Source organism: Carassius gibelio, chromosome A12 (assembly GCF_023724105.1).
Source record: "Carassius gibelio isolate Cgi1373 ecotype wild population from Czech Republic chromosome A12, carGib1.2-hapl.c, whole genome shotgun sequence".
NCBI lineage: Eukaryota > Metazoa > Chordata > Actinopteri > Cypriniformes > Cyprinidae > Carassius > Carassius gibelio.
The window spans coordinates 5,540,382-5,560,877 of NC_068382.1; the positions used below are offsets into that span (position 1 = coordinate 5,540,382).

Genomic DNA, 20,496 nt, shown 5'->3' on the forward strand with positions numbered 1-20,496 from the left:
ATTAATCTTAAAAATGCAACATTAAAAATAAATCATTTTAAAATAACATAGATTAAACATACAGGACATAGTAACACGTGGTTATAACATACTGAGTGATAATAAATCAGTATTTGATGCAATGTTAAATGACTTTTTAAACCTGAAATGGTTTTTGTAAATCCAGTGGTCAAATGTTGTGTAGCCACCTGACTAATGACTGGTCTTTGCGTGATGTCCACAAAACTGGAAGACTATTGTAACTTCTTTCATTAAAAAACTACTAAAATATGATCGGTTTTGCTAATTTTTATAAATCTAATCCTTCAAATGCGAAGTCTCATGGTAGCGTGGCCGAGTGGTCTAAGGCGCTGGATTTAGGCTCCAGTCATTTCGATGGCGTGGGTTCGAATCCCACCGCTGCCAAAATATTATTTTCTACTGTATTTCTAAAAAATTATTGGTCAATTGCGCCATCCAGTGGTCTGATATATCTTCAATAAAAAGTCAATCAAGGGCATCACTACTCGGGATTTTCTCTGTCATCAAATGTGTCTACAATGAAGTACTGACTTTTAGGCTTGTTTCTGTCTTTGTCGGTCTTTCTGGCTTCTGGCTTTAACGCTTTTCTGTTTGTTCACAATATAAACATTAATTCTAGGGTTCCTGTGGCTCAAGTAGTAAAGCGTTACGCTAGCACCGCGAGGTTGTGGGTTCGATTCCCAGCGAACACATGAAACGTAATAACTGTTAGACTGAATGCACTGTAAGTCGTTTTGGATAAAAGCATCTGCTAAATGCATAATTTAATTTGATTCTCCCATACGGTTTGCTGCGCTGTAATTAGCAGCCAATGAGCGTAATGATTCTCTCTGACATTTAATGAAATATCTTGGGTCACGTCATTTCAACATGGCGAGATACACTGAAGGGGCGACCCGCGCCACATAAAATGAAAACATGTTTTTATTTTATAGAGAACTATAGTGAGTATAATTTTTTAAATCACGTGTACACCTTTCAGATTGATTTTCTTATTTATTCATGTGTACTAAACCTGAAGAAAGTATTATTATGGACATCTATCTATCTATCCATTTTTTAGCTGGATTAATTGATGGACTGGAACCATGTGGATTCTGTGATGTTTTTATCAACTGTTTGGATTCAAGTGATGCATGTAAAATTCCTTCAGTCTGTTCCAACAACAAAAACTCATCTCCATCTTGGACGCCCGGGGGGTGAGTAGAACATTTTCAGCAAATTATCCTTTTTGAGTGAACCATTTCTTTAAGGTAAAATACAGATAAGATGTTATAAATAATTTCAACTCAATGTTATATGTCCATATATTTATTTATTTATTTGGTGAGTAGCCTTGTCATAATCAGGATATTGTACAGTCCGCCAGTCATTATTCAAAAATAAAACCTTTCAGGTTGAGACAAAGATTTTTTTAGCCTTAATGACTGACTGACATTTTTTAATAACCACAGTATCTTTCTGATAAAACATCCACTGACTGCAACAAGGCCCTGTTGTGTCAGTGTGAAAGTGGCCCTATTACTTTTCCATGAGTTGAACCAACACTGGTGCTGACAAAAATCAAATATGTAGCATAAAAAAACAGGATTTGTCAGCCAGGCAGACAGACTTTACCTGCAAAAAGAAGTCCAACTATTGTAAAAAATATTGACAAAACAAACAGTACATATGAGGACCCAACAACCGTATTATTGGGTAATTTGTAAGGTTGTCCTCCGACTTGACTGATGTAAAATCCGATTGGAAATATGAGGGCGGCCATGCAGAAGAGGACCACTACAACAACAACAACAAAAAACAATTGACACAAGGTTGTTTAAAACACTTAAGAGATTTGGATTATTTGTGCATATCAAATTTCCCTCAGGTAACATACTTCCCATGAAGGCAATCCAGCGGGCATATTTTGTAGCCTCTCCCCACCACTGTGAGATCGCAAGCAGGCAACATGTGATAGAGAGTGAGATGATGCCTAAGATGATGAAGAACAGGGTAGTGATCCATTCTGGAGGAAGGCTTGGGGAGATACATACCCTGTTTCGACCATGGATGGTCTGGCATTGCTTGACTAGACCCACAGTCAGAGCTCCTATGTGCAAAACACATGAAAATGTTGTGTCTATGAAGTGTAAAGCAAGTCTTCATTTCGCAACACATAACACAACTAGGACTAGAAGATAAAACAGCATACAGAAATGACATAGGGTAAGTAAATAATGACGGATACATTTTCATTTTGGAATGTCATGTTCCTTTACTGGGATAGTTCTCTAATTCTACCATCATTTAGTCAACATCATGTCATTCCAAACCAGTATGGCATTCCTGTTGGTTTCTTTTGTTTTGTTTTTCTCTGTGGAACACAAAAGAAGACATTTGAAGAATGCTGGTAACTAAGTATCAGTTCCATTGTACAGCCCAAAAATACAATGCAAGTCAATAGGAACTGAAAACTGCTTGGTTACCAACATTGTCTTTTGTGTTTGTGTGTGTGTGCAGCAAAGGAAAAAAATGCATACAGGAATATGAAAAAAAATAAAATTTTTGGGTGAACTATTCCTTTAAGTAATATACAAAAGGGCATAATGATGATATTAGTTCTTGCAGTTGCAAACCTTTTTTTTTTTTTTTTTACTACGGTGCAAAAAAATAAAAATACAAGTATGTCTGATGTGAATTCCTTCCTGGAACATGAACAAGAATGTGAATAACTAAAACTTTCAAAAATAAAGAGCTGCAAAGCCTGAGACATGAAATAATAGAACAATTAAAATGTAATCTAAATGTGATCTAAATGAGATCTTTATAATGCATAGTAGTATCAGTTGTCACTTTAATCTTCCAATAATATGTCTTAGTAAGAGGATATTTAAATGCTTAATTTTCTGATCAAAACTGTAGTTTTTATTGTGAAAATAAAAGTCAGTCTCTCAGATGACTGAAAGATGGAAAAATAAACAAGGTCTTTTACTTGCTATAAACCATCAATCAGACAATTGAAGCGATGTAGTAGATTGTGTTCAACATGTTTTTAGAAAAGTTTTGACCATGTTGATTTCGAAGACTTCAAAATTTGTGTATCAGATATGATACAGTAGACTTTTATTGCGCTACATAAAAGATTAACGTAAATGTTATGTCAGTATCTTTCCTTAATGGAGGTTTGCTGGACACCAACTCTTCAAAAAAATGTGAGTGACTAGTTGGAAAATTGCCAAATCCAGTTTCACCGTGGGAAACTCCTTTTAAAGTCACTCCACAGGATATCCCGTTATTTCCCTCTACACATCTTTAGAGTGAGGCCAGAAAGGATAGTTATGATTTTATCTCATGTGTCAGAATGGATTCAGCTACTTCTCAGTTTACATCAATCTTCACTTATACTTATTTTATTCAGTTATATTACATTAGTTTAATCAGCCTCATCAAATCAATGTATAGTGCACGTTTTTAATATATAATTTTGAGTAAATATTGGGTAAAAAGTGTATAAATTGTCTCATATATATATATATATATATATCTCCATTGTAAGATCATTTGCATCAACAACCTTCTATTAATATTATTACCACGTTTACATAACAGGACAATTTTCCATCTGATTAAATCCTAGATCATATCTCTGGGGAAGGCAATTCCCAACAGACTTCATTAATACAGCAACAAACACCCTGAATAATCAGCAACACATTTCCCTTTAAAGCGTTCTTCTGCACATCTCACTAATGCAAAACATTGAATCACTGGCTTTTATCAGCTAATGCCAGATGCTTTTATATATTTATATGTTCTACCCATAAATGGTTGTGTAGAGAATCTTGTTTGAATACAATGTGTCCAACTAAACAAAAAACGAAAATGCTTGTTTAATGCATAAATAAATACATTAGAACCAGATGAATTGTTTTATAATGGACTTTTGTATATTATGCTCAGTAGTTGAGACTGAACTTGAAGTTTCTTACCCTCTTGCCCGCCTGTATTGATCCAGTCTGGATTTACAATACTTGCAATTGCGAAGATATCTGCTGCGAGAAAGAGACATCCTGAAATAATGGTGAGTTTATCCATTTTCATACTTCAGTCTGTGAGCTACATGAGTTTAGGTCTGTTAGATGTTTGGGATTGTATGAGATGGGTGCAACTTTGACTCCCTCTGCACCTCATGGAGATGCTCTTCATGCAGTTCTAGAAGACAACATCTGAATGTCAGTTCAAAACACCAACAGTATGACATTGAGTATTGAACATCATCCCATTATGAAACACAGCCCCTCACGTACTCCACTAACAGCTCCCTTGAAGGTGAGCCCATACTTGAGCACGGCTGTGTGGAAAATCCCGGGTGCTCCGATGTGTTACATCCGTGCTGGATCTTCCCTCTTGATTTATGGATATCACTGAAAAGGGAAAGCGATTCCAAATCGCACGAGTCTCAGTATCGTGTATGCTGGCAAATATCGTGCTGAAACGATAATTACAGCTGTCCTACTTGTCTTATGTTCTTCCGCGTTTCATTTTAAACTAATTTACCGTAAAACAGCGTCTGCGAACCTTTCACAACACAACCTTGCTCGCGAGATATTTTCCCTTTGTAAGGAATAACAGGGGGCAGGAAAACATGACGCAACACATGACGTCACCAACCTGATTTTGACAGCAAGTGTGCCTGTCGCTCTCACTGGAAACGTCAATGAATAAAATAGGTCTGGTCTGTTGCTTTTTTTTTTTTTTCAAATAAGTTTTCAATGCTTAATTTGGAAAGACACAAAATGTAATAAAGAGAAAATAATGACTAGGCTTATACTAGTCTGGAAATATGTTTTTGCAACTAGGTAGAAGTAACCAATGAAATTAGGAGATATCTATTTTTAATTTTTATCAATTATAAAACATTGTAGTGAACGCGATAAGGCTATTAAAGAATGTTATGTGTGTGTGTGTGTGTGTGTATATATATATATATATATATATATATATATATATATATATATAGGACAAGGGCGTTTGTATGTTTTTACCTGACTTTTGTTTAATTTAAACCAGTTAAAACTTAAGTGTTGTTCATTGTATATTGAGTGAACATTATTACAGAAACTTAAACTCACTTCCTGAGTGTTACTTCACCTTTTGACCATTGAATCACTTGTTTTTTTTTTTTTTTTCAGTTTCTCCCCCACCATTCATGATTATTGTACAAGTATTTTTTCTATAATTTTACAATCTTATACAGTATTTTATAAGTATATAATATTGTACTTTCAAAAAGCAACTTCTTGCCAGTGTAATATTTGACCATTTTTTCTAAAAACAAAGCAGCAAAACACAACTACTCACTTACCATTATTTTATATTCAGATTTCAAAAAGGTAATACCTCAATTTAATCTCCGTGCAGTTTTATCCATTGATGATATAAAGAACTCAAAGTTTATGTTGTAAGAGGATCACAAATCACAACTTGTTTCATAAATGTTTGTTGGTGTTGGTAAGATACTTTATTCATTTACATCTATACATTTCAAATGGACAAGTGTTGAGTTCTTCTCTTGAGATTAATTCACTTTATATAATCTTACAAATATCAAGACAAACTTTTGATGACAACTTTATTATTATGTTTATTCTATTGATTGGGACAGGAACAATATAGATATCATGAAAATGTCATTATTTCATTATAATGAAATGAAGAGGTCGACACTCTAGAAAGATAAAATGTGTGAGTGATGATGTGTGCCCATCAGATTTCATCAACGAAAGGTGTGTTGACCAAGTGTCCACTGGAGGCCATAGTCTTTTTGCCAGACATGAATTTTTTTGCAACCTGAAAAACAAAAAAATTCTGTTAAACAAAGCTGCACTCCAAAAGATAATAGCCTTATTGTACAGTAAGCTATAAATAACACTAATGTTGATATAGGAATTATGCACACAGTACACCGTTTCTCTGAATATTCTTCAGACATGGGTTGTCTTTACCCAGGATTGATATGTACAATATTCTTGTATTGTCATCCCAGAGCACTTACACTTGTTTACCACTAGAGGTGCACAATAAATAAATTCCAAAATCCGGCTCTGTGTAGTGACAGCTGCTCTATGTGAAATCACACACGTGATGGAATTTACCGCTGATCAGAGAACGGCTTTACTGACAAGATGCGCATTAATTATTGGCCGATATTTATCGTGCACCCCTAGTTACCGCAACCCTAAGAAACAATGGTTGCTTACGTTGACAACATCAGCTGAAGATACAGCATTGATTTTCTGGGACACAGCCTCAGGGGAATGGTAGGTACCCTCTGAAAGCACTTGTGAACCAATAGCTTCCATTAAGCCCTCAGAATTCTCAATGGACATCAGGTACTCAGCCGTCAACTGATTCCTGCTCAGACAAAAAGATAATTCATTAATAATTACATTAAAACTAGGGCTGGGACTTTAACGCGTTAATTGAGATTAATTAATTTCACAAAAAATAACGCGTTAACTAAGATGAATTATTTACAGAAAAAAAAATTCCCGCATTTTTTATAACTTATTTTTGCACCGCGGAACGTTTCTCACTTGATGAGTTTCGGCGGACCGATTATACTGAAGCACCAACTAGCGTTCGCATATCACCGCAGCACATCAAGTCTCAAGTATCACCTCAATGCAAAACATATAGCAGCTAGCGTGGACTTTACACTTTATGTTGAACTATGTATTATTTTGTTGGTGCAACAGTTTATGTTGAACTCTTTATTGTTTTGGCCAAGGTTATTGAGAGTTGGACCTAGTATGTTATGGCCTCTGAAGCAACAGAGCGATGTTTTCTAATAGTGTTTCCAATGTTCTGAATGTAATTGACAGTATTGTGTTTTACTTCAAAAACACAGAAGGTTCCAGCACCTGTAAGCTTCCTGAATTTCTGAAATGTACTATTTCTAAATTGTTTCTAAATATGCTATTGCTACACTTCATGGCAAAAATTGCACTGGTCTGCTAGACTTGGTTGAACAAAAATAAACAATATTTTGTTGCTTAAGCTTATGTATTCAGTCATTATTCAATGGTATACTATAAATCCATGTGAAAAAAAATTACTTCTCACTGTTCTCAGGTCAAATATTTATCTGCGATTTAAATGTGTTAATTTCGATTAATTAATTACAAAGCTTCTAATTAATTAGATTAATTTTTTTAATCGAGTCCCGGCCCTAATTAAAACATATTTAAAAATCTAGGTCTCAAGCAAATGAACTCACTTAGCCCTGCTGAGGTCAGCTGCTGCAAGGTTTCCTTGTGCAATGTCATTGACTTGACCGACTGCTGCTCTGATTACCTGAACACAAAAATGAACACTTTAAGATAACATAACTCTCATGGGTCACATCACAAGTTTTATTCATTACTGGACTAGTTTTAACAACAAAATATTTTAGCTTATCAAAATCAGTGGCTATTTTACTGACGTTTCACATTCATTTCTAATGAAATCAAGTAATTACCTAGCTGAAACATTCATTCCAAAACACTGATGCATTCATAAATGCTAATAGACACTCAACAGTTAATTCTGTTTTTACTTACGGTAATTTAGGACTATTTCTGATTGGGCAAAACAGTAAATGGTATTACAGTGTCCAAATTTAATATAAAATTGATTTATTGTTTACTGAACTATTGCTTAAAGGGATAGTTCACCCAAAACGTTGTTTTCGTTATGTTGTTTTGGTTCAAATCTTAGCGTAAACAACGCAGCTGACACAGAATAGCATACGCTGTTTGCATTCAGTGAATACTCTTTGAAATTGCTCCAGGGTGATGCAGAAGAGACAAATTGTTGAATAAAGTTATTTTTGTTTTCTTTGCGCACAAAAAGTATTCTCGTAGCTTCGTAAAATTACAGTGGAACCCCTGATATCACATGGATTATTTTACCATTTCTGGACCTTGATCATAGTAATTACATAACTGTCTATGGGAGGGTCAGAGAGCTCCCAAAATCCATCAAAAATATCTTAATTTGTGTTCCACAGATGTACGGCTCTCTTATGGGTTTAGAACAAGATGAGGGTGAGTGATTAAACGACAGAATTTTCATTTTTGGGTGAACTATACCTTTAATTATGGCTTATTTTTGATTATGACTTAATTTTTGACCAAAAGAGGTGTTTCCTGGGAACCATGCTAGCACCATGCACAGAATAAAATCATGTTAACACCAGAGCGTAATAAAAATCACACATACATCTTTGGCAGCGCTAGCCTGGCAGATGGTGTAAACTCCAAACAGACCAGAGTCAGTGTAGTTGGCACTGAAGGCAGACGCCTGCAACAAAGCAAGACAGACAGTTAACAAAGAATCCTTCATATAAAATCTTTTTTAAGCTAAAGGTCACAAAAGGTGATACTCACATCGAAGGGTTGAGCAGTGACCTTCGAGATGGCCTGACTCAGTTTGCTTGTAGTGTTGGAGCCTCTCTTGACTCGAGGTCCTGCTCCAAGCACATGCTGCAGTATGCTGAATGCTGTGGCCTCAGCTGATGTTGCACTTGCACTTTCGCTCGCTATGACGGCATGAACCAGTCCTCCTCCCGACTGATGCCTCAGCTCACCTGGAGAACACAGCCAGAGCCTAACATCACACAGCATTTCAAAGGCAGAGCACTTATCTAGGAGCATGCTACTTCTCACAATATAAAGGCCCTTAGTATATAAATGTTTATTTTAAATGGTTCATCTATTGCTTTATCCATTGCATATCTTGGTCTTAAGACAGATTATCCAACAATCATCCAAAGACAATAATATCTAGTGATGGATAAGTCTTATTCCAAAACATAACCAGCTGCCTACCTAGACAACTCATTTCAAACCCCATGAAACAATGTTATATTAGCAGGAGAGATAGTTTCACTCTAGAGGAGCATTTTATATATAGAATATTATTTGTTGTTGTGTACATGACAATTCATCAGTATTATTGGTTTGTTTCCCAGAAGAAAAAGTCTATCAAATGGAAAAGCATGTATTGCCAAAACTTAATTTGGTTAACTTTTAAGAGTACACTTGCACACATATGACTTGAAATCAAAAGGAAATGGATAACAAACCGCAAAAGTTAATTATGTTTATCACAGAGTAATGCACCTTTTTTTTCTATCGGAATAAGCGAAGCATTAGAGCATTAGCAAAGTCTACTTTTTCAATGTGTTCCTATAACTTGGACACTACAGCAGAAATGTCATGATTTTAGGTTTGATTCCCAGGGAATGTACAAACTTATAAAACACACCTTAAATGGGCTTCAAGCTGCTTTAGATAAAAGCATCAGCCAAATGAGTAAATGTAATGGATCCATGAGTGACTGCTAGGTGTTAAATAAAAATTAAATAAATTCATGCATTTAGCAGACGCTTAAAAGCGACTTACAGTGCATTCAGGCTATCAATTTTTACATATCGTGCTCCCGGGGAATCGAACCCCCAACCTTGCGCTTGCTTGCTTGCTTGCTAGCGCAGTGCTCTACCAGTTGAGCTACAGGAACACTATACTGCTTCAGAAGTTAGCAGTCAGTGTAGGCGGCAGGCAGTGAGACAAAACATCACTGAAAGTGAGACTTTTATTGACGATGTAAGGTAAATGTATTGCGTTGTATTCTTAATACTGTACTATTACTAATAATTATTGATCCACTCTACCTCCACGGTACACGGCTTTGGAACCAAGAGTGCCTGTTCCGCTGCGGATGTTCAGGAATTGCTCCCCAACCTGCTTAAGCACAGCATGATCCACACCTACAAAATAACATACAGTACAAATTAATGATTTAATAGCCTTTTTTGGGCCATATTAAATCTCCTTTTATAAGGCAACAATTTCAACATACCGAGACCAACGAGGGCCATTCTTGCGCTTGTGAAGTTGTTCTGAACAAAGCTGTGCATCTGTGAAAAAGGACAAAGGTAACTTTTATTTTCAATGTATGACACAATTATTTGCAATGCCATTTTCGCTGTGGTAGATCAATTTGCGGAGGTGCAGGACTGTTATATAACATGTTGTTTGCTGTTGTCAATGTAGCAATGTAGTAACTTGGCGCATAACAATTCTACAGCTCTTTAACAACAATGTAACACGTTGATAAGTGTCCAGAGGATACATAAATTACACTTTCTCAAACGTTATGATTAATTTTTGTTTGATTTATGTCCATGAAGTTACAAATAAAATTATAAAATCAGATGAACTGCCTTTTAAATTTCTTAAAATATCAATTTATAAATGGAAATCCAAACAAATTATGCATGAAATTTCCAGCAGTAATATAAATTGGCACTATGTTAAATGATGCATAACTTGGACAAGACCCAAATGCTACATGAAAGATTCAAATGAGTTTTTAGAACAATACAAAAAACACTGATGAGCCCTATCAATTTGTTTTCCCCATCTCAGCGTCGCCTTACCTGATCCGCGGTGATTTGGCCGAGCATGTAGTCTGGACAGTACAAGGAATTGGACAGGGCATTCTTATAAGCTGCAGCATGCAAATTCTCAATGACACCTGAGGCACAAACAAATAGATGAAGAGTGAAAACAAGAAGCAGAGACATTATGAGTGTTTAGCAAATTTAGTCCATTATAAATCCATGACAAAATTTCTGTATTAACAAACAGTTCTCCATCAAAAGAACCCTCTGGGGCCACACTTGTGAAGACAATAAGTGTGACATCATTATTCTGAAAAATAAATATTTTGTGTTTTGAGGGGATTTTCATGTTACTAGACAATATTCACCTATAAATTATACACCATTTATTTCTATATAAAATAATATAAATATTAGAAAATACTTAGTGTTGTCAATTAATACAGTGTTTAAAGGAACATTTTCGAACTCCCAAAAAGTTAAAGAGTTGAGTTCTACAGTCTTCAAATCCATTCAGCCGATCTGATGGTAGCACTTTTAGCTTAGCTTAGCACAGATCACTGAATCTGATTAGAACGTTAGCTTCTCACTCAAAAATGACCTAAGAGTTTTGATATTTTTCCTATTTAAAACTTGACTCTTCTGTAGTTACATCGATGCTGATGGCAGCAAAGTTCCTTGATTATTATGCCCGAATGAGAGTATAGTTCCTAGCCATATCAGCCTAGAAATTCGGAACTTTAAATTTTTCGTTGGTCTTAGTACACGATGATAATATAGAAACTCTTTGGTCATTTTTAAGTGAGATGCTTATGGTCTAATCAGGTTCAATTATCTATGTGCTAAGCTAAGCTAAAAGTGCTATCACAAGACCCAGAGATCGGCTGAATGGATTTGAAAACTGTAAAACTCAACTGTTTAACTCTTTGGGATTTAGAAAATGAATTTTTCTTTTTTTTAAGTGGAGTGTTTCTTTAAGGTCATATTGAAATATTTTTTACTTTTAGGTTTTGCATTTAGATATATATTTAGACATTTTAAAATATTATTTAGTTGAGGCTGACCAAAAATAGCTCTGTTTTTGTATTTTTCTAATAATATCTGCTATTTTTTTGTATGTTTTGTAAGTGACACAAAAGTCAAGTTTTGTACCATTCTAATGAGGCGAAAAATGTCACAATTTAAAAACTCGAAATCTTTCAGCCTAAAATGACCATCAAAGGGTTATACAATCAAAGGGCATACCAATTTGCGGACTCTGCTTGGCAAGTTCCTTATCCAGTTTCACACTGGCAGTCAGGTCTGACACTTCCCATGACCGAAACTCTGGTGCAGTGGTCACATTGATCAGATACTCCATGACAGTGTCACTGCGAGAAGACAGACCAACAACATATTTGTTTCCAGTAGAAGAAAGATCACATGGACAAACTAACTGTGTTCTACTCACATATGATCTCTCAGGCAGTCTACAGTGTAAGCCATGGTTTCCCTGGAGCTTGACACACTGCATGTAAAAATATATTATAAATAACTCCTCACATAACATTACAGACATGATTTTTTAATAATAATAAGCTCCATAATAAGGAAAAGCGGGTAAGAGATCTGTTGTGGTTTTGATCAGAAAAAAGGTAAACTTGGGTACTGAAGCAAATCAGTTGAGAACCACTGTATTTTGTCACATACCACATCGATATTATGGATGTTTAGAAGAAGCTGTGACAACGATAAACTGACCTTAAGCTTCCGCCTACAGCCTCAACACCACGGCAGATCTTGAAGGCTGATGCTCCCTTGGTTGTCTGGAATCAGCAATATGGAAAAGTGAATTCTAACACAATCACTGCTCACTAGCAGTACAGCAGTCAAACATGGATGTATACCAGACTGGCAGCCAGACGGAGCACGTGTGTGACACCGAGGTTGTCCATGGACTCATATCGGCTTCCGGCCCTGACGAGCACACCAATCCGAGAAGCAGGAGAATAGTTTTCCAAGGAAGCAATCACTAACCCACTAGGCAATTTTGTAACCTGAAAGATACAAAAAAAAAAAGGTGTAATTCCCCCTTCCAATTTGTATCAACTGGTTACTAATTTAATTGTTTTCAAGTTAAAGCTATAGCTGCATGGGCGTAACAAATGATGTATTGATCAAGTGACTAATGATATTTTGTATTGAAGCAATGCATGAAAAAAAACATTTTTGAAGTATATATATATAAGAATATATATATATACGTATGTGTGTGTAAAGATATACAAGCAGACTTGTTTGACCATTCTAAAAATATGAGTTGTCATCGAATATTTATTAGTTTTAACTAATGATAAAAGTTTTGTTTACATAATATGTATACTGTGTATATTTATTATGTATATATACCGTACAGATGCATAAATATATATGAGAGAAAAATTTTAGGCTTATATATCAAATGTATTTAGAAATTATATGAAAATAAATATATGCATGTAAATATTTTCAAAATATATACATGCATGTGTGTTTACTTACATATGCATAAATATACACAGTATGCGCACACACATTATGTAAACAAAAACTTTTATTTTGGATGCAATTAATCACGATTAATCATTTGAGAGCACTACTTTTAATTTAACTTTTGTTTTTCCTCAACTTATTATCGGTTTTATTGTTCTGTAGAAATATATTCTTTTAACAGCTGGAGTATCATTTTGTTGTGGATGACCCAATTGGGATACAGGATTAACAATTTTCAAAGTAAATTTAATCAATCCAAAAAAGTCAATTTAAGACTTGTTATATTTTGGTTGCATTTGTGAGTTAATAAAAATGCAACCGGTTATGTAAAATAGGCACACAATAGTGTAATATCAATACGCTGGATGCAGCCTTTTAATTCAAAGTCTCTCTATGAACACAAAATGAATATTAATTTGTCTAAATATCAAGCAAATACCTAAATAAGCATTCATACATTTTTTATTTTAAAAATGCATTTAATTTTTTCAGGTTTAAACCTATAAACATTTGATAATACAGACAACAGCTGGGCTATTCCTAGAAATATATTTATAATGAACAAATAATATTAGCTTCAAGAAAAGTAATTCAAGTATGATTCATAATACTTATTAAATGAATAATTAGTTAAAAATGTAACTTCATCCTCCTCATCATGAAAGGAAAAATATTTTGATGTCAATATTTATTTTTGTAAAGTTCTCTCACATTTTAATGGACATTTTGTGGTGATTATAACTCACCATCCTCTGGGATGTGACAAATTAAATTAGAATTTTGAACTGAAATTTGAATTCATGAACAGTCTTGAGAGCAGAAACCCCCCACCCCAGCACCCACACGTACATAAACATCCTGGTACATGTGAGGGGCTCCTGCCGAGACCTTGATGCCCGGCAGAGGCACAGTCAAGGGCTGGTCCCTTTGAGTGGCTGCATAGAAGCGTCTCTGTGGACAGAGAGACAAATCATCATCTACTGACCTGCACTTCCTGTGGCAGAAACTTTACTGGCTCCACGGCTGCCGCAACATCCACCTTACGGGCAGCCTGGGCTGCATAAAGCCTCCTCTGAAAATCACAAAAAGCATCAAGCCTCTGAAGAAAAAGTGTGTTCGAAAAGAGCAGAATAAATTAAGAAGAGCGAGGCATGGGACACCTACTAAACTGTAATCCTGTGTTTGACAAACAAGTGTTAATAAGAGTGCTACAGAGCCTTCTTTTAATGCTCATTTAGGCTGAAACCATTATGACACCAAAAACATGTAATAAAAATGTACCATGATTATAAGGATAAATATTCAGATTCTCTCGATCCCATATTGTGTTTATGGTGCTGAATACACTAAATTCTCATTCTGTCTTTCTTCCTGTTCTAAAACTGCCAACCTTAAAGTCCTGTCCAATCACCATGATGTAGTGGTCGACCGATATATAACGCCAAGGCCGATATATCGGCCGATATCTGGCATTTTCTAATATTGGCATATGCCGATAATTCTTTCTGCTTGGCCGATGTGTTTGAGATGGGACTAAAAACAGAAGCATTTGAGCACACAGTGCTCACATTCTCCCTCTCATTTACTGATGTTATTAACAGTTGTCTCTAATATGGATAGAAGTCTGTCTAATAATCTGATAGAACGGTTAAACAAAGGAATTAATGTATACAGAAAGTATAATGATTGCTTTTATATTATTAGTAATAGAAAGGCAAACATTATTATACTTTCTCGTTTGCTGTCAGCATTAGGCAAATATGCATTTATATAATTTAAACAAATCTTTGAATGACTAATGAACATTTAATTTTACAAACCTTGCAAACTTATGCCGCGTTTCCACCGAAATTACCTGGAACATTTATACCAGGAACTTTTTTCCCCCCAGACCTGTTGCTTTCTGCATTTCCACCGCGGTGAAAAAAAAACCCGGGAAGATTAGGCAAATAGACTGGTGACGTAGGTCTGCGCACGTTTCTCAATACTATAGTACGCTGATTGTGCATCCTCGGTGGATCAGACTTTGCACATTAGACTGGGGAGTGTGATGTCCGCAACGACGCAAATCCGGTAAATCTACAAACAGCAGCATACTTGATAACTTCAGTACTGCAATTTTCCTTACTGTACATTTACAATAAAACAAAATAGTATATCAAATACCACCGCCTCCTTTCGTTTTCATTTAAACATAATAACAGCTGCAGAAATGTACTTAATTCAGGGATATGTTTATACAGACATTACAATGAAACTAAATATTATATAAATTTGCCTTTTTTATTTTCATTTTAACATATAGATAAATTTAATACAGACCAAAGACAATCTCTTAGATTTACCCAAAATGATTTTTATATTATGTTTAACCACTAAAGAGACATCAAAGCCAGCGGCACATATCAGAAGGTCTAGCCGAGGTGAGGCTGCTTCTTGGCGGATACATGAGCACTAAGCTCCCGCTGATCGCGTGGAGCTCACCATCTCTGAGATCGGCGAAACACATTTTTAAATAGGCTTTGTCTTTTTAAAAAAAACACAGATTTGAGTTTTAAACAACTACATTCTCGTCTGAAATACTTTTAAAATTACATTTCATGATACAATAACAGTTATATTTTGAAAATGATCCGAATAAATGGTGGTTGAACTCAACCAATGCTGCGTGAACTCAACCAATCAGGATGTTTAGCGCACAAGTCCCGGATGTTTAGCGCACAAAGTTCCGGAACTTTGAAAAAGTACTACCTCGCCAGCAGGGACTTTCTGAGGGGCATTTTTTTACCTGGAACTTTATTTAGTTCCTGGTTCCTGCGATGGAAACACACCGAGCACCAGGCCAAAGTCCCTAGTTCCTGGGTAAAGTTCTTCAGTGGAAACGGGGCATTAGTCTAATCCAGCTGTGAGATATTGTGAAGTGTGCATTTTTATCCAGCATGATCACATGTTCTCTGTGTGACGGTCGGTTCATGAGAATTGAATGCATTAAACATTAAACTCGTGATTTCAAATTATGCTCCGCTTTATGCATTTACCCACTGTCATATTTATGTCATTTTCACTGTGTGCTGTATGTAAAATGAGTGTTACCCAGGATTTATTTGAAAAATATGATTCCCAATGCAGACATTGGATAAAGTGCTTACTTCCTTTTAATTATATTTTTTATTACATTTTATTTATTTGTAAAAATAAAAAAAAAATAAACAAACTGTTATCTAAAGCATAAGTATGTTTATTTAACACATTTTTAATCCATTGTCAAATGATTTCAAGTTTCTTAAATATTAATAATTATTATTATTTAAAAAAATATATCAGCTTTATATCGGCTATCAGCCCCACTGCTTTCCAAGGTAATCGGCCTCAGCTGTCAAAAAAACAATATGGGTCAACCACCACTACCATGATGGTTAACTAGCAAATGATGTCAAATTCTCAAAAACTATATATAGGCTACTTTAAGAATGGACAAAGAATGAAAACAAAGTCAATCTGCATAACCACAAGCTGAGGAAAAACAGACAAGGGTTTTCAAACAGGGGTCCAACAGAGTTCTAGGGGGATCATGGAAATATTTCGAATAAAATAATAAAACAGCATAAACATATCTTAAATAAATACATATTCCATTAAAATATGAAAATAAATGAGTAAAAAAAATATATATATATCTAAATAACAGTACTATAACAAGTATCAAAAAACGTTCTTAATAGAAACTAAATATTTTCCAAATAATATTTGATCATATTTATGGCCAGTAATAGTTCACTGCCTTTAAACACGAACCTAGATCCCTTGTAAATTTTAGGATGGGGGCCGCAAATTGAAAACCGCTGCATTTAAAACATGGATTTAACGACCAAAGTAACGTGATGAGATAACGTTACACTGAACTGTCAACTTTCTCTGTTTTCTAGTTTGGCTGTCTGAAAACAAGGTCAGCATCTGTGCGATCTTGAGAACCCGCGCAAAACAACACAAACCCACACGGCACGACCTCGACTAATCATCTTTAACCCGTTAATCAACTTCTCACCGATAACTGGTTTATTCCGCGGATGCCCCTCATCTTCTCTCTCCTTCACACACACACAACACCGCAATATGGCTGACCGAAGGATGTCCTACCCAGAATCCTTCGCGCTCTGCTTCTCTTCGTCGAAAAGGAATTAAAGCGCGAGTGCGCGCTGCCTGCCGCGTGGCGACTGGGAGCTCGCGCAGCGTTTACATGCCAGTGGCATATTGATATTATTGAAACAATGATATCAATATGCCCCCCCCCCCCCCCCCCCCAAAACTAGAATTCAGCACTGGTTTCGAAAAAACCCAGATGTTTCGTTTGCAATGTTGCTGATCTCGTGAACCCATGAACTGTAAAATGTTATCATCTCGAGTAAGTTATAACGTAGATTAATATTTAATTTATTTTAATCAACATTATATAATGAAAATGAGACCTATAGTTAAGATCCTTTGGAGACATAACACAAAAAAAGACCACCGGAAGTGGGTTAATGTAAGCATGCGCAGTGTGGGTTCATAAACACGTGTTGCCAGTCACCGGAGTGCTGAAGATCCTACAGCTTCGCTGGTCATTAGAGTTATTTCTGTTGTTTATTTGCTAATCTCTAGACGTGTTTCTGTTTAGTTAAATAGTACTGTCCTCCGTGAAGCTCTTGCCGAGAGGACCTGTCTGTTTATAAGTTACGTTAGTCACTGATTAAAACACAACAAACACAATGGTAAGTATCACGTGTGGGCTAAAGTTACCTACTAGCTTAGTGTGTTACTTCAGACATTTAGCGTAAAGCTATTTGAATTTTGCCTGCCGGAATGATAAAAGTGTTTATACATTGAACCGTATTTGAATACATTTTGGATGTGTTTAAAAGCATTTCAGTTGAAGATCACGTTGAGCAGATAGTCAGTAACGTTTGGTTAAATGCATGCGTGTCTTACTGATAACGCTCTGCTCTGCTCTTATCACAGACTGAAGCTGAAGTCAATCCGAAAGCCTACCCCCTGGCAGACGCCACTCTCTCCAAAACCATCCTGGACCTGGTGCAGCAGGCGGCAAACTACAAACAGCTGAGAAAAGGAGCCAATGAAGGTAAAGTACCTCAGCATTTTATTAAACACCCAGCCGTATATCACACCTTTAAAACTTGCTCTTTCAAGATGTGTGGTTATTTAGAATGGGAAACAAAGAAAAACTTGAATCAGTGAAATGAGTGACTTCATTGTGTTCCACAGCCACCAAAACTCTTAACCGTGGGATTTCTGAGTTCATTGTGATGGCGGCTGATGCTGAACCTCTGGAGATCATCCTGCACCTGCCGCTGCTGTGTGAGGATAAGAACGTGCCATATGTGTTTGTGCGGTCTAAACAAGCTCTTGGACGTGCGTGTGGAGTGTCAAGACCTGTGATTGCCACATCAGTCACCATTAAGGAAGGATCACAGCTGAAACCTCAGATTCAGTCTGTGCAGATGTCTATTGAAAGACTCCTAGTTTGAGCTCATTCTACTTACACATTTGTTTTCAAGTTTTATAAATGATTTCTTTGTACAATCCTTAAGGATTTTTCATTTTCTTTTTGAATGTTAAAATCAAATAAAGTTGAGTGTGTTCCTCAGCAATTGACAGCCGAAATAAAGTTCGGTTTAAATCAAGTGATCATTTGTGTGGGTTGTTAGTGCTTGATGGATGTATGTACTGCACATCTATCATTAATACATTTTCAAAATGGAATTTAAATAGTCTACCATTTTTTGGTTATTGCTTAATGCAAAGTGAAAAATGTTGAATATCTTTTAACCTCCATATAAAGCTACAATAAATACTGTCAGATGTACACAAACCAAAGCAGATCATAAGAATTAGTTGGGAATATTGTCAATTAAAAATTTGGTGTATAAAATCAAAACTGCAAGGATATTTTGTGTTTGGTTCTATTATGTAGTGCATATTTTCCCATGTAACCGCTGTATGCATTCAAAAATGAGGCCACGTTTGCATGTTACATGCACAAACTGTTTTTGGTTGGATTAAACAATTTTAACCTTTTTCATTGATTTATTCTAGACAATTTTCAGAAGCCATCTTAAAATAAGTAAATAAACAGGCATTTAATCATACTGCCAATAAGATTAGAATCAGTTCAATAATTTAGCAAATGTTTATAGTGACATAAATATACTTTTTTTTCATAAAGTACTTTAAATCTAAGTGATTTACAAATAAGAACCAATAATTTTAAACTACATTTACTTTTATAAATTTTATTACATATCTTTGATTGTAGATAATTGCCAGCCAGTGAGCTGCTATTCTAAAAAATGAGATGAAAATAAAACATGCAATATCACATATTCTGTTTATTTTTATGCATATTTTTGTGCATTTAATATGATGATGTGTAGTTGTCATGCCTTCACCTATTGACAAATATTAATAATAACTGAATAATTATAAATAATATAATATTTAACAGAACTCTCTGATGGCCAGACAGGCAGACGGGTGAAGCAGCTATGAGCGAGTCTGCTGTTTCATGAAACAAACATGAGGTCGAGCGTTTGTAAGATGATCTGATTCCCAGTCTGGAGTCTGTCATAGGAAAGTTTTCTAAACAAGGTAGCTCAGAAATAATCCAGCCTGTGAGGTCTGTGATCCCTATACAACAACACAGTGGGTATGAATAAATCCATATCTCAAAATATCACTGACATAGATAGACCTAACAGAAACAAAGATTATGTATTTTTCCAGTTTTTTTGGTTTTCCAGTATAGTATGTAATGGTGTAATATTTATAACGTCACTTATTCTGAAAAGATGTTGTGCATTCTTGGTTCAGGACAGCAGGCTAGAAGCCACTACGGTGTCTTTGCAAAGCTCAAAGAGGTAACCAGGATGAAAATAGGAAATACAGGTGCTTCTCGATGAATTAGAATGTCGTGGAAAAGTTAATTTCAGTAATTCAACTCAAATTGTGAACCTCATCTATTAAATAAATTCAATGCACACAGACTAAAGTAGTTTAAGTCTTTGGTTGTTTTCATTGTGATGATTTAGGCTCACATAAAAAAAAAAAAAAAAAACACCAAATCACAATCTCAACCAATTAGAATACTTCATAAGAAAAAATTGTTTTTAGTGAATTGTTGACCTTCTAGAAAGTATGTTCATTTACTGTACATATACTCAATACTTGGTAGGGGCTCCTCTTGTTGTAATTACTGCCTCAATTTGGCGTGGCATGGAGGTGATCAGTTTGTGGCACTGCTGAGGTGGTATGGAAGCCCAGGTTTCTTTTTACAGTGGCCTTCAGATCATCTGCATTTTTTGGTCTCTTGTTTCTCATTTTCCTCTTGACAATAGCCCATAGATTCTCTATGGGGTTCAGGTCTGGTGAGATTGTTGTCCAGTCATGCACACCATGCTCGGCTGGTCATTAAACCAACTTTTGGTGCTTTTGCCAGTGTGGACAGGTGCTAAATCTTGCTGGAAAATGAAATCAGC

The 20,496-nt window shown here is 35.6% G+C and overlaps 3 protein-coding genes and 1 non-coding gene across 7 annotated transcripts; 2 read left to right on the forward strand and 2 right to left on the reverse strand.

The window, feature by feature from the left end:
• Positions 1-323: 323 nt before the first annotated feature.
• trnal-uag (transfer RNA leucine (anticodon UAG)) lies at positions 324-405 on the forward strand. The gene has a single exon. It is a non-coding gene; the product is annotated as a tRNA-Leu (tRNA).
• A 911-nt stretch (positions 406-1,316) lies between these two features.
• LOC128024965 (modulator of smoothened protein-like) lies at positions 1,317-4,676 on the reverse strand. 3 transcript variants are annotated; one of them, XM_052610873.1, is made up of 4 exons: positions 3,993-4,676; positions 2,058-2,113; positions 1,901-1,949; positions 1,317-1,800 (listed from the first exon to the last, which is right to left on the reverse strand). In XM_052610873.1, the coding sequence occupies exons 1-4, from the start codon at positions 4,102-4,104 to the stop codon at positions 1,616-1,618; spliced, it is 402 nt and encodes a 133-aa protein (XP_052466833.1). In that variant the 5' UTR covers positions 4,105-4,676; the 3' UTR covers positions 1,317-1,615. The 3 variants fall into 3 exon arrangements, with proteins under 3 accessions (XP_052466833.1, XP_052466832.1, XP_052466831.1); XM_052610872.1 differs by having other exon boundaries at positions 1,901-2,113; positions 3,993-4,215; positions 4,311-4,675; XM_052610871.1 differs by having other exon boundaries at positions 1,901-2,113.
• Positions 4,677-5,501: 825 nt separating this feature from the next.
• LOC128024966 (cytochrome b-c1 complex subunit 2, mitochondrial) lies at positions 5,502-17,154 on the reverse strand. Of its 2 annotated transcripts, none has more exons than XM_052610876.1 (14): positions 17,010-17,154; positions 13,950-14,036; positions 12,340-12,489; positions 12,194-12,258; positions 11,904-11,960; positions 11,699-11,823; positions 10,490-10,587; positions 9,910-9,967; positions 9,722-9,817; positions 8,436-8,635; positions 8,269-8,349; positions 7,283-7,359; positions 6,264-6,417; positions 5,502-5,853 (listed from the first exon to the last, which is right to left on the reverse strand). In XM_052610876.1, the coding sequence occupies exons 1-14, from the start codon at positions 17,040-17,042 to the stop codon at positions 5,770-5,772; spliced, it is 1,365 nt and encodes a 454-aa protein (XP_052466836.1). In that variant the 5' UTR covers positions 17,043-17,154; the 3' UTR covers positions 5,502-5,769. The 2 variants fall into 2 exon arrangements, with proteins under 2 accessions (XP_052466836.1, XP_052466835.1); XM_052610875.1 differs by lacking the exon at positions 13,950-14,036 and adding an exon at positions 13,814-13,915 and having other exon boundaries at positions 17,010-17,114.
• Positions 17,155-17,494: 340 nt separating this feature from the next.
• On the forward strand, positions 17,495-18,649 carry snu13b (SNU13 homolog, small nuclear ribonucleoprotein b (U4/U6.U5)). The gene is made up of 3 exons (XM_052610877.1): positions 17,495-17,715; positions 17,963-18,083; positions 18,227-18,649. Exons 1-3 carry the CDS (start codon positions 17,713-17,715, stop codon positions 18,487-18,489), a joined length of 387 nt encoding a protein of 128 aa, XP_052466837.1. The 5' UTR covers positions 17,495-17,712; the 3' UTR covers positions 18,490-18,649.
• The last annotated feature ends 1,847 nt before the right edge of the window (positions 18,650-20,496 follow it).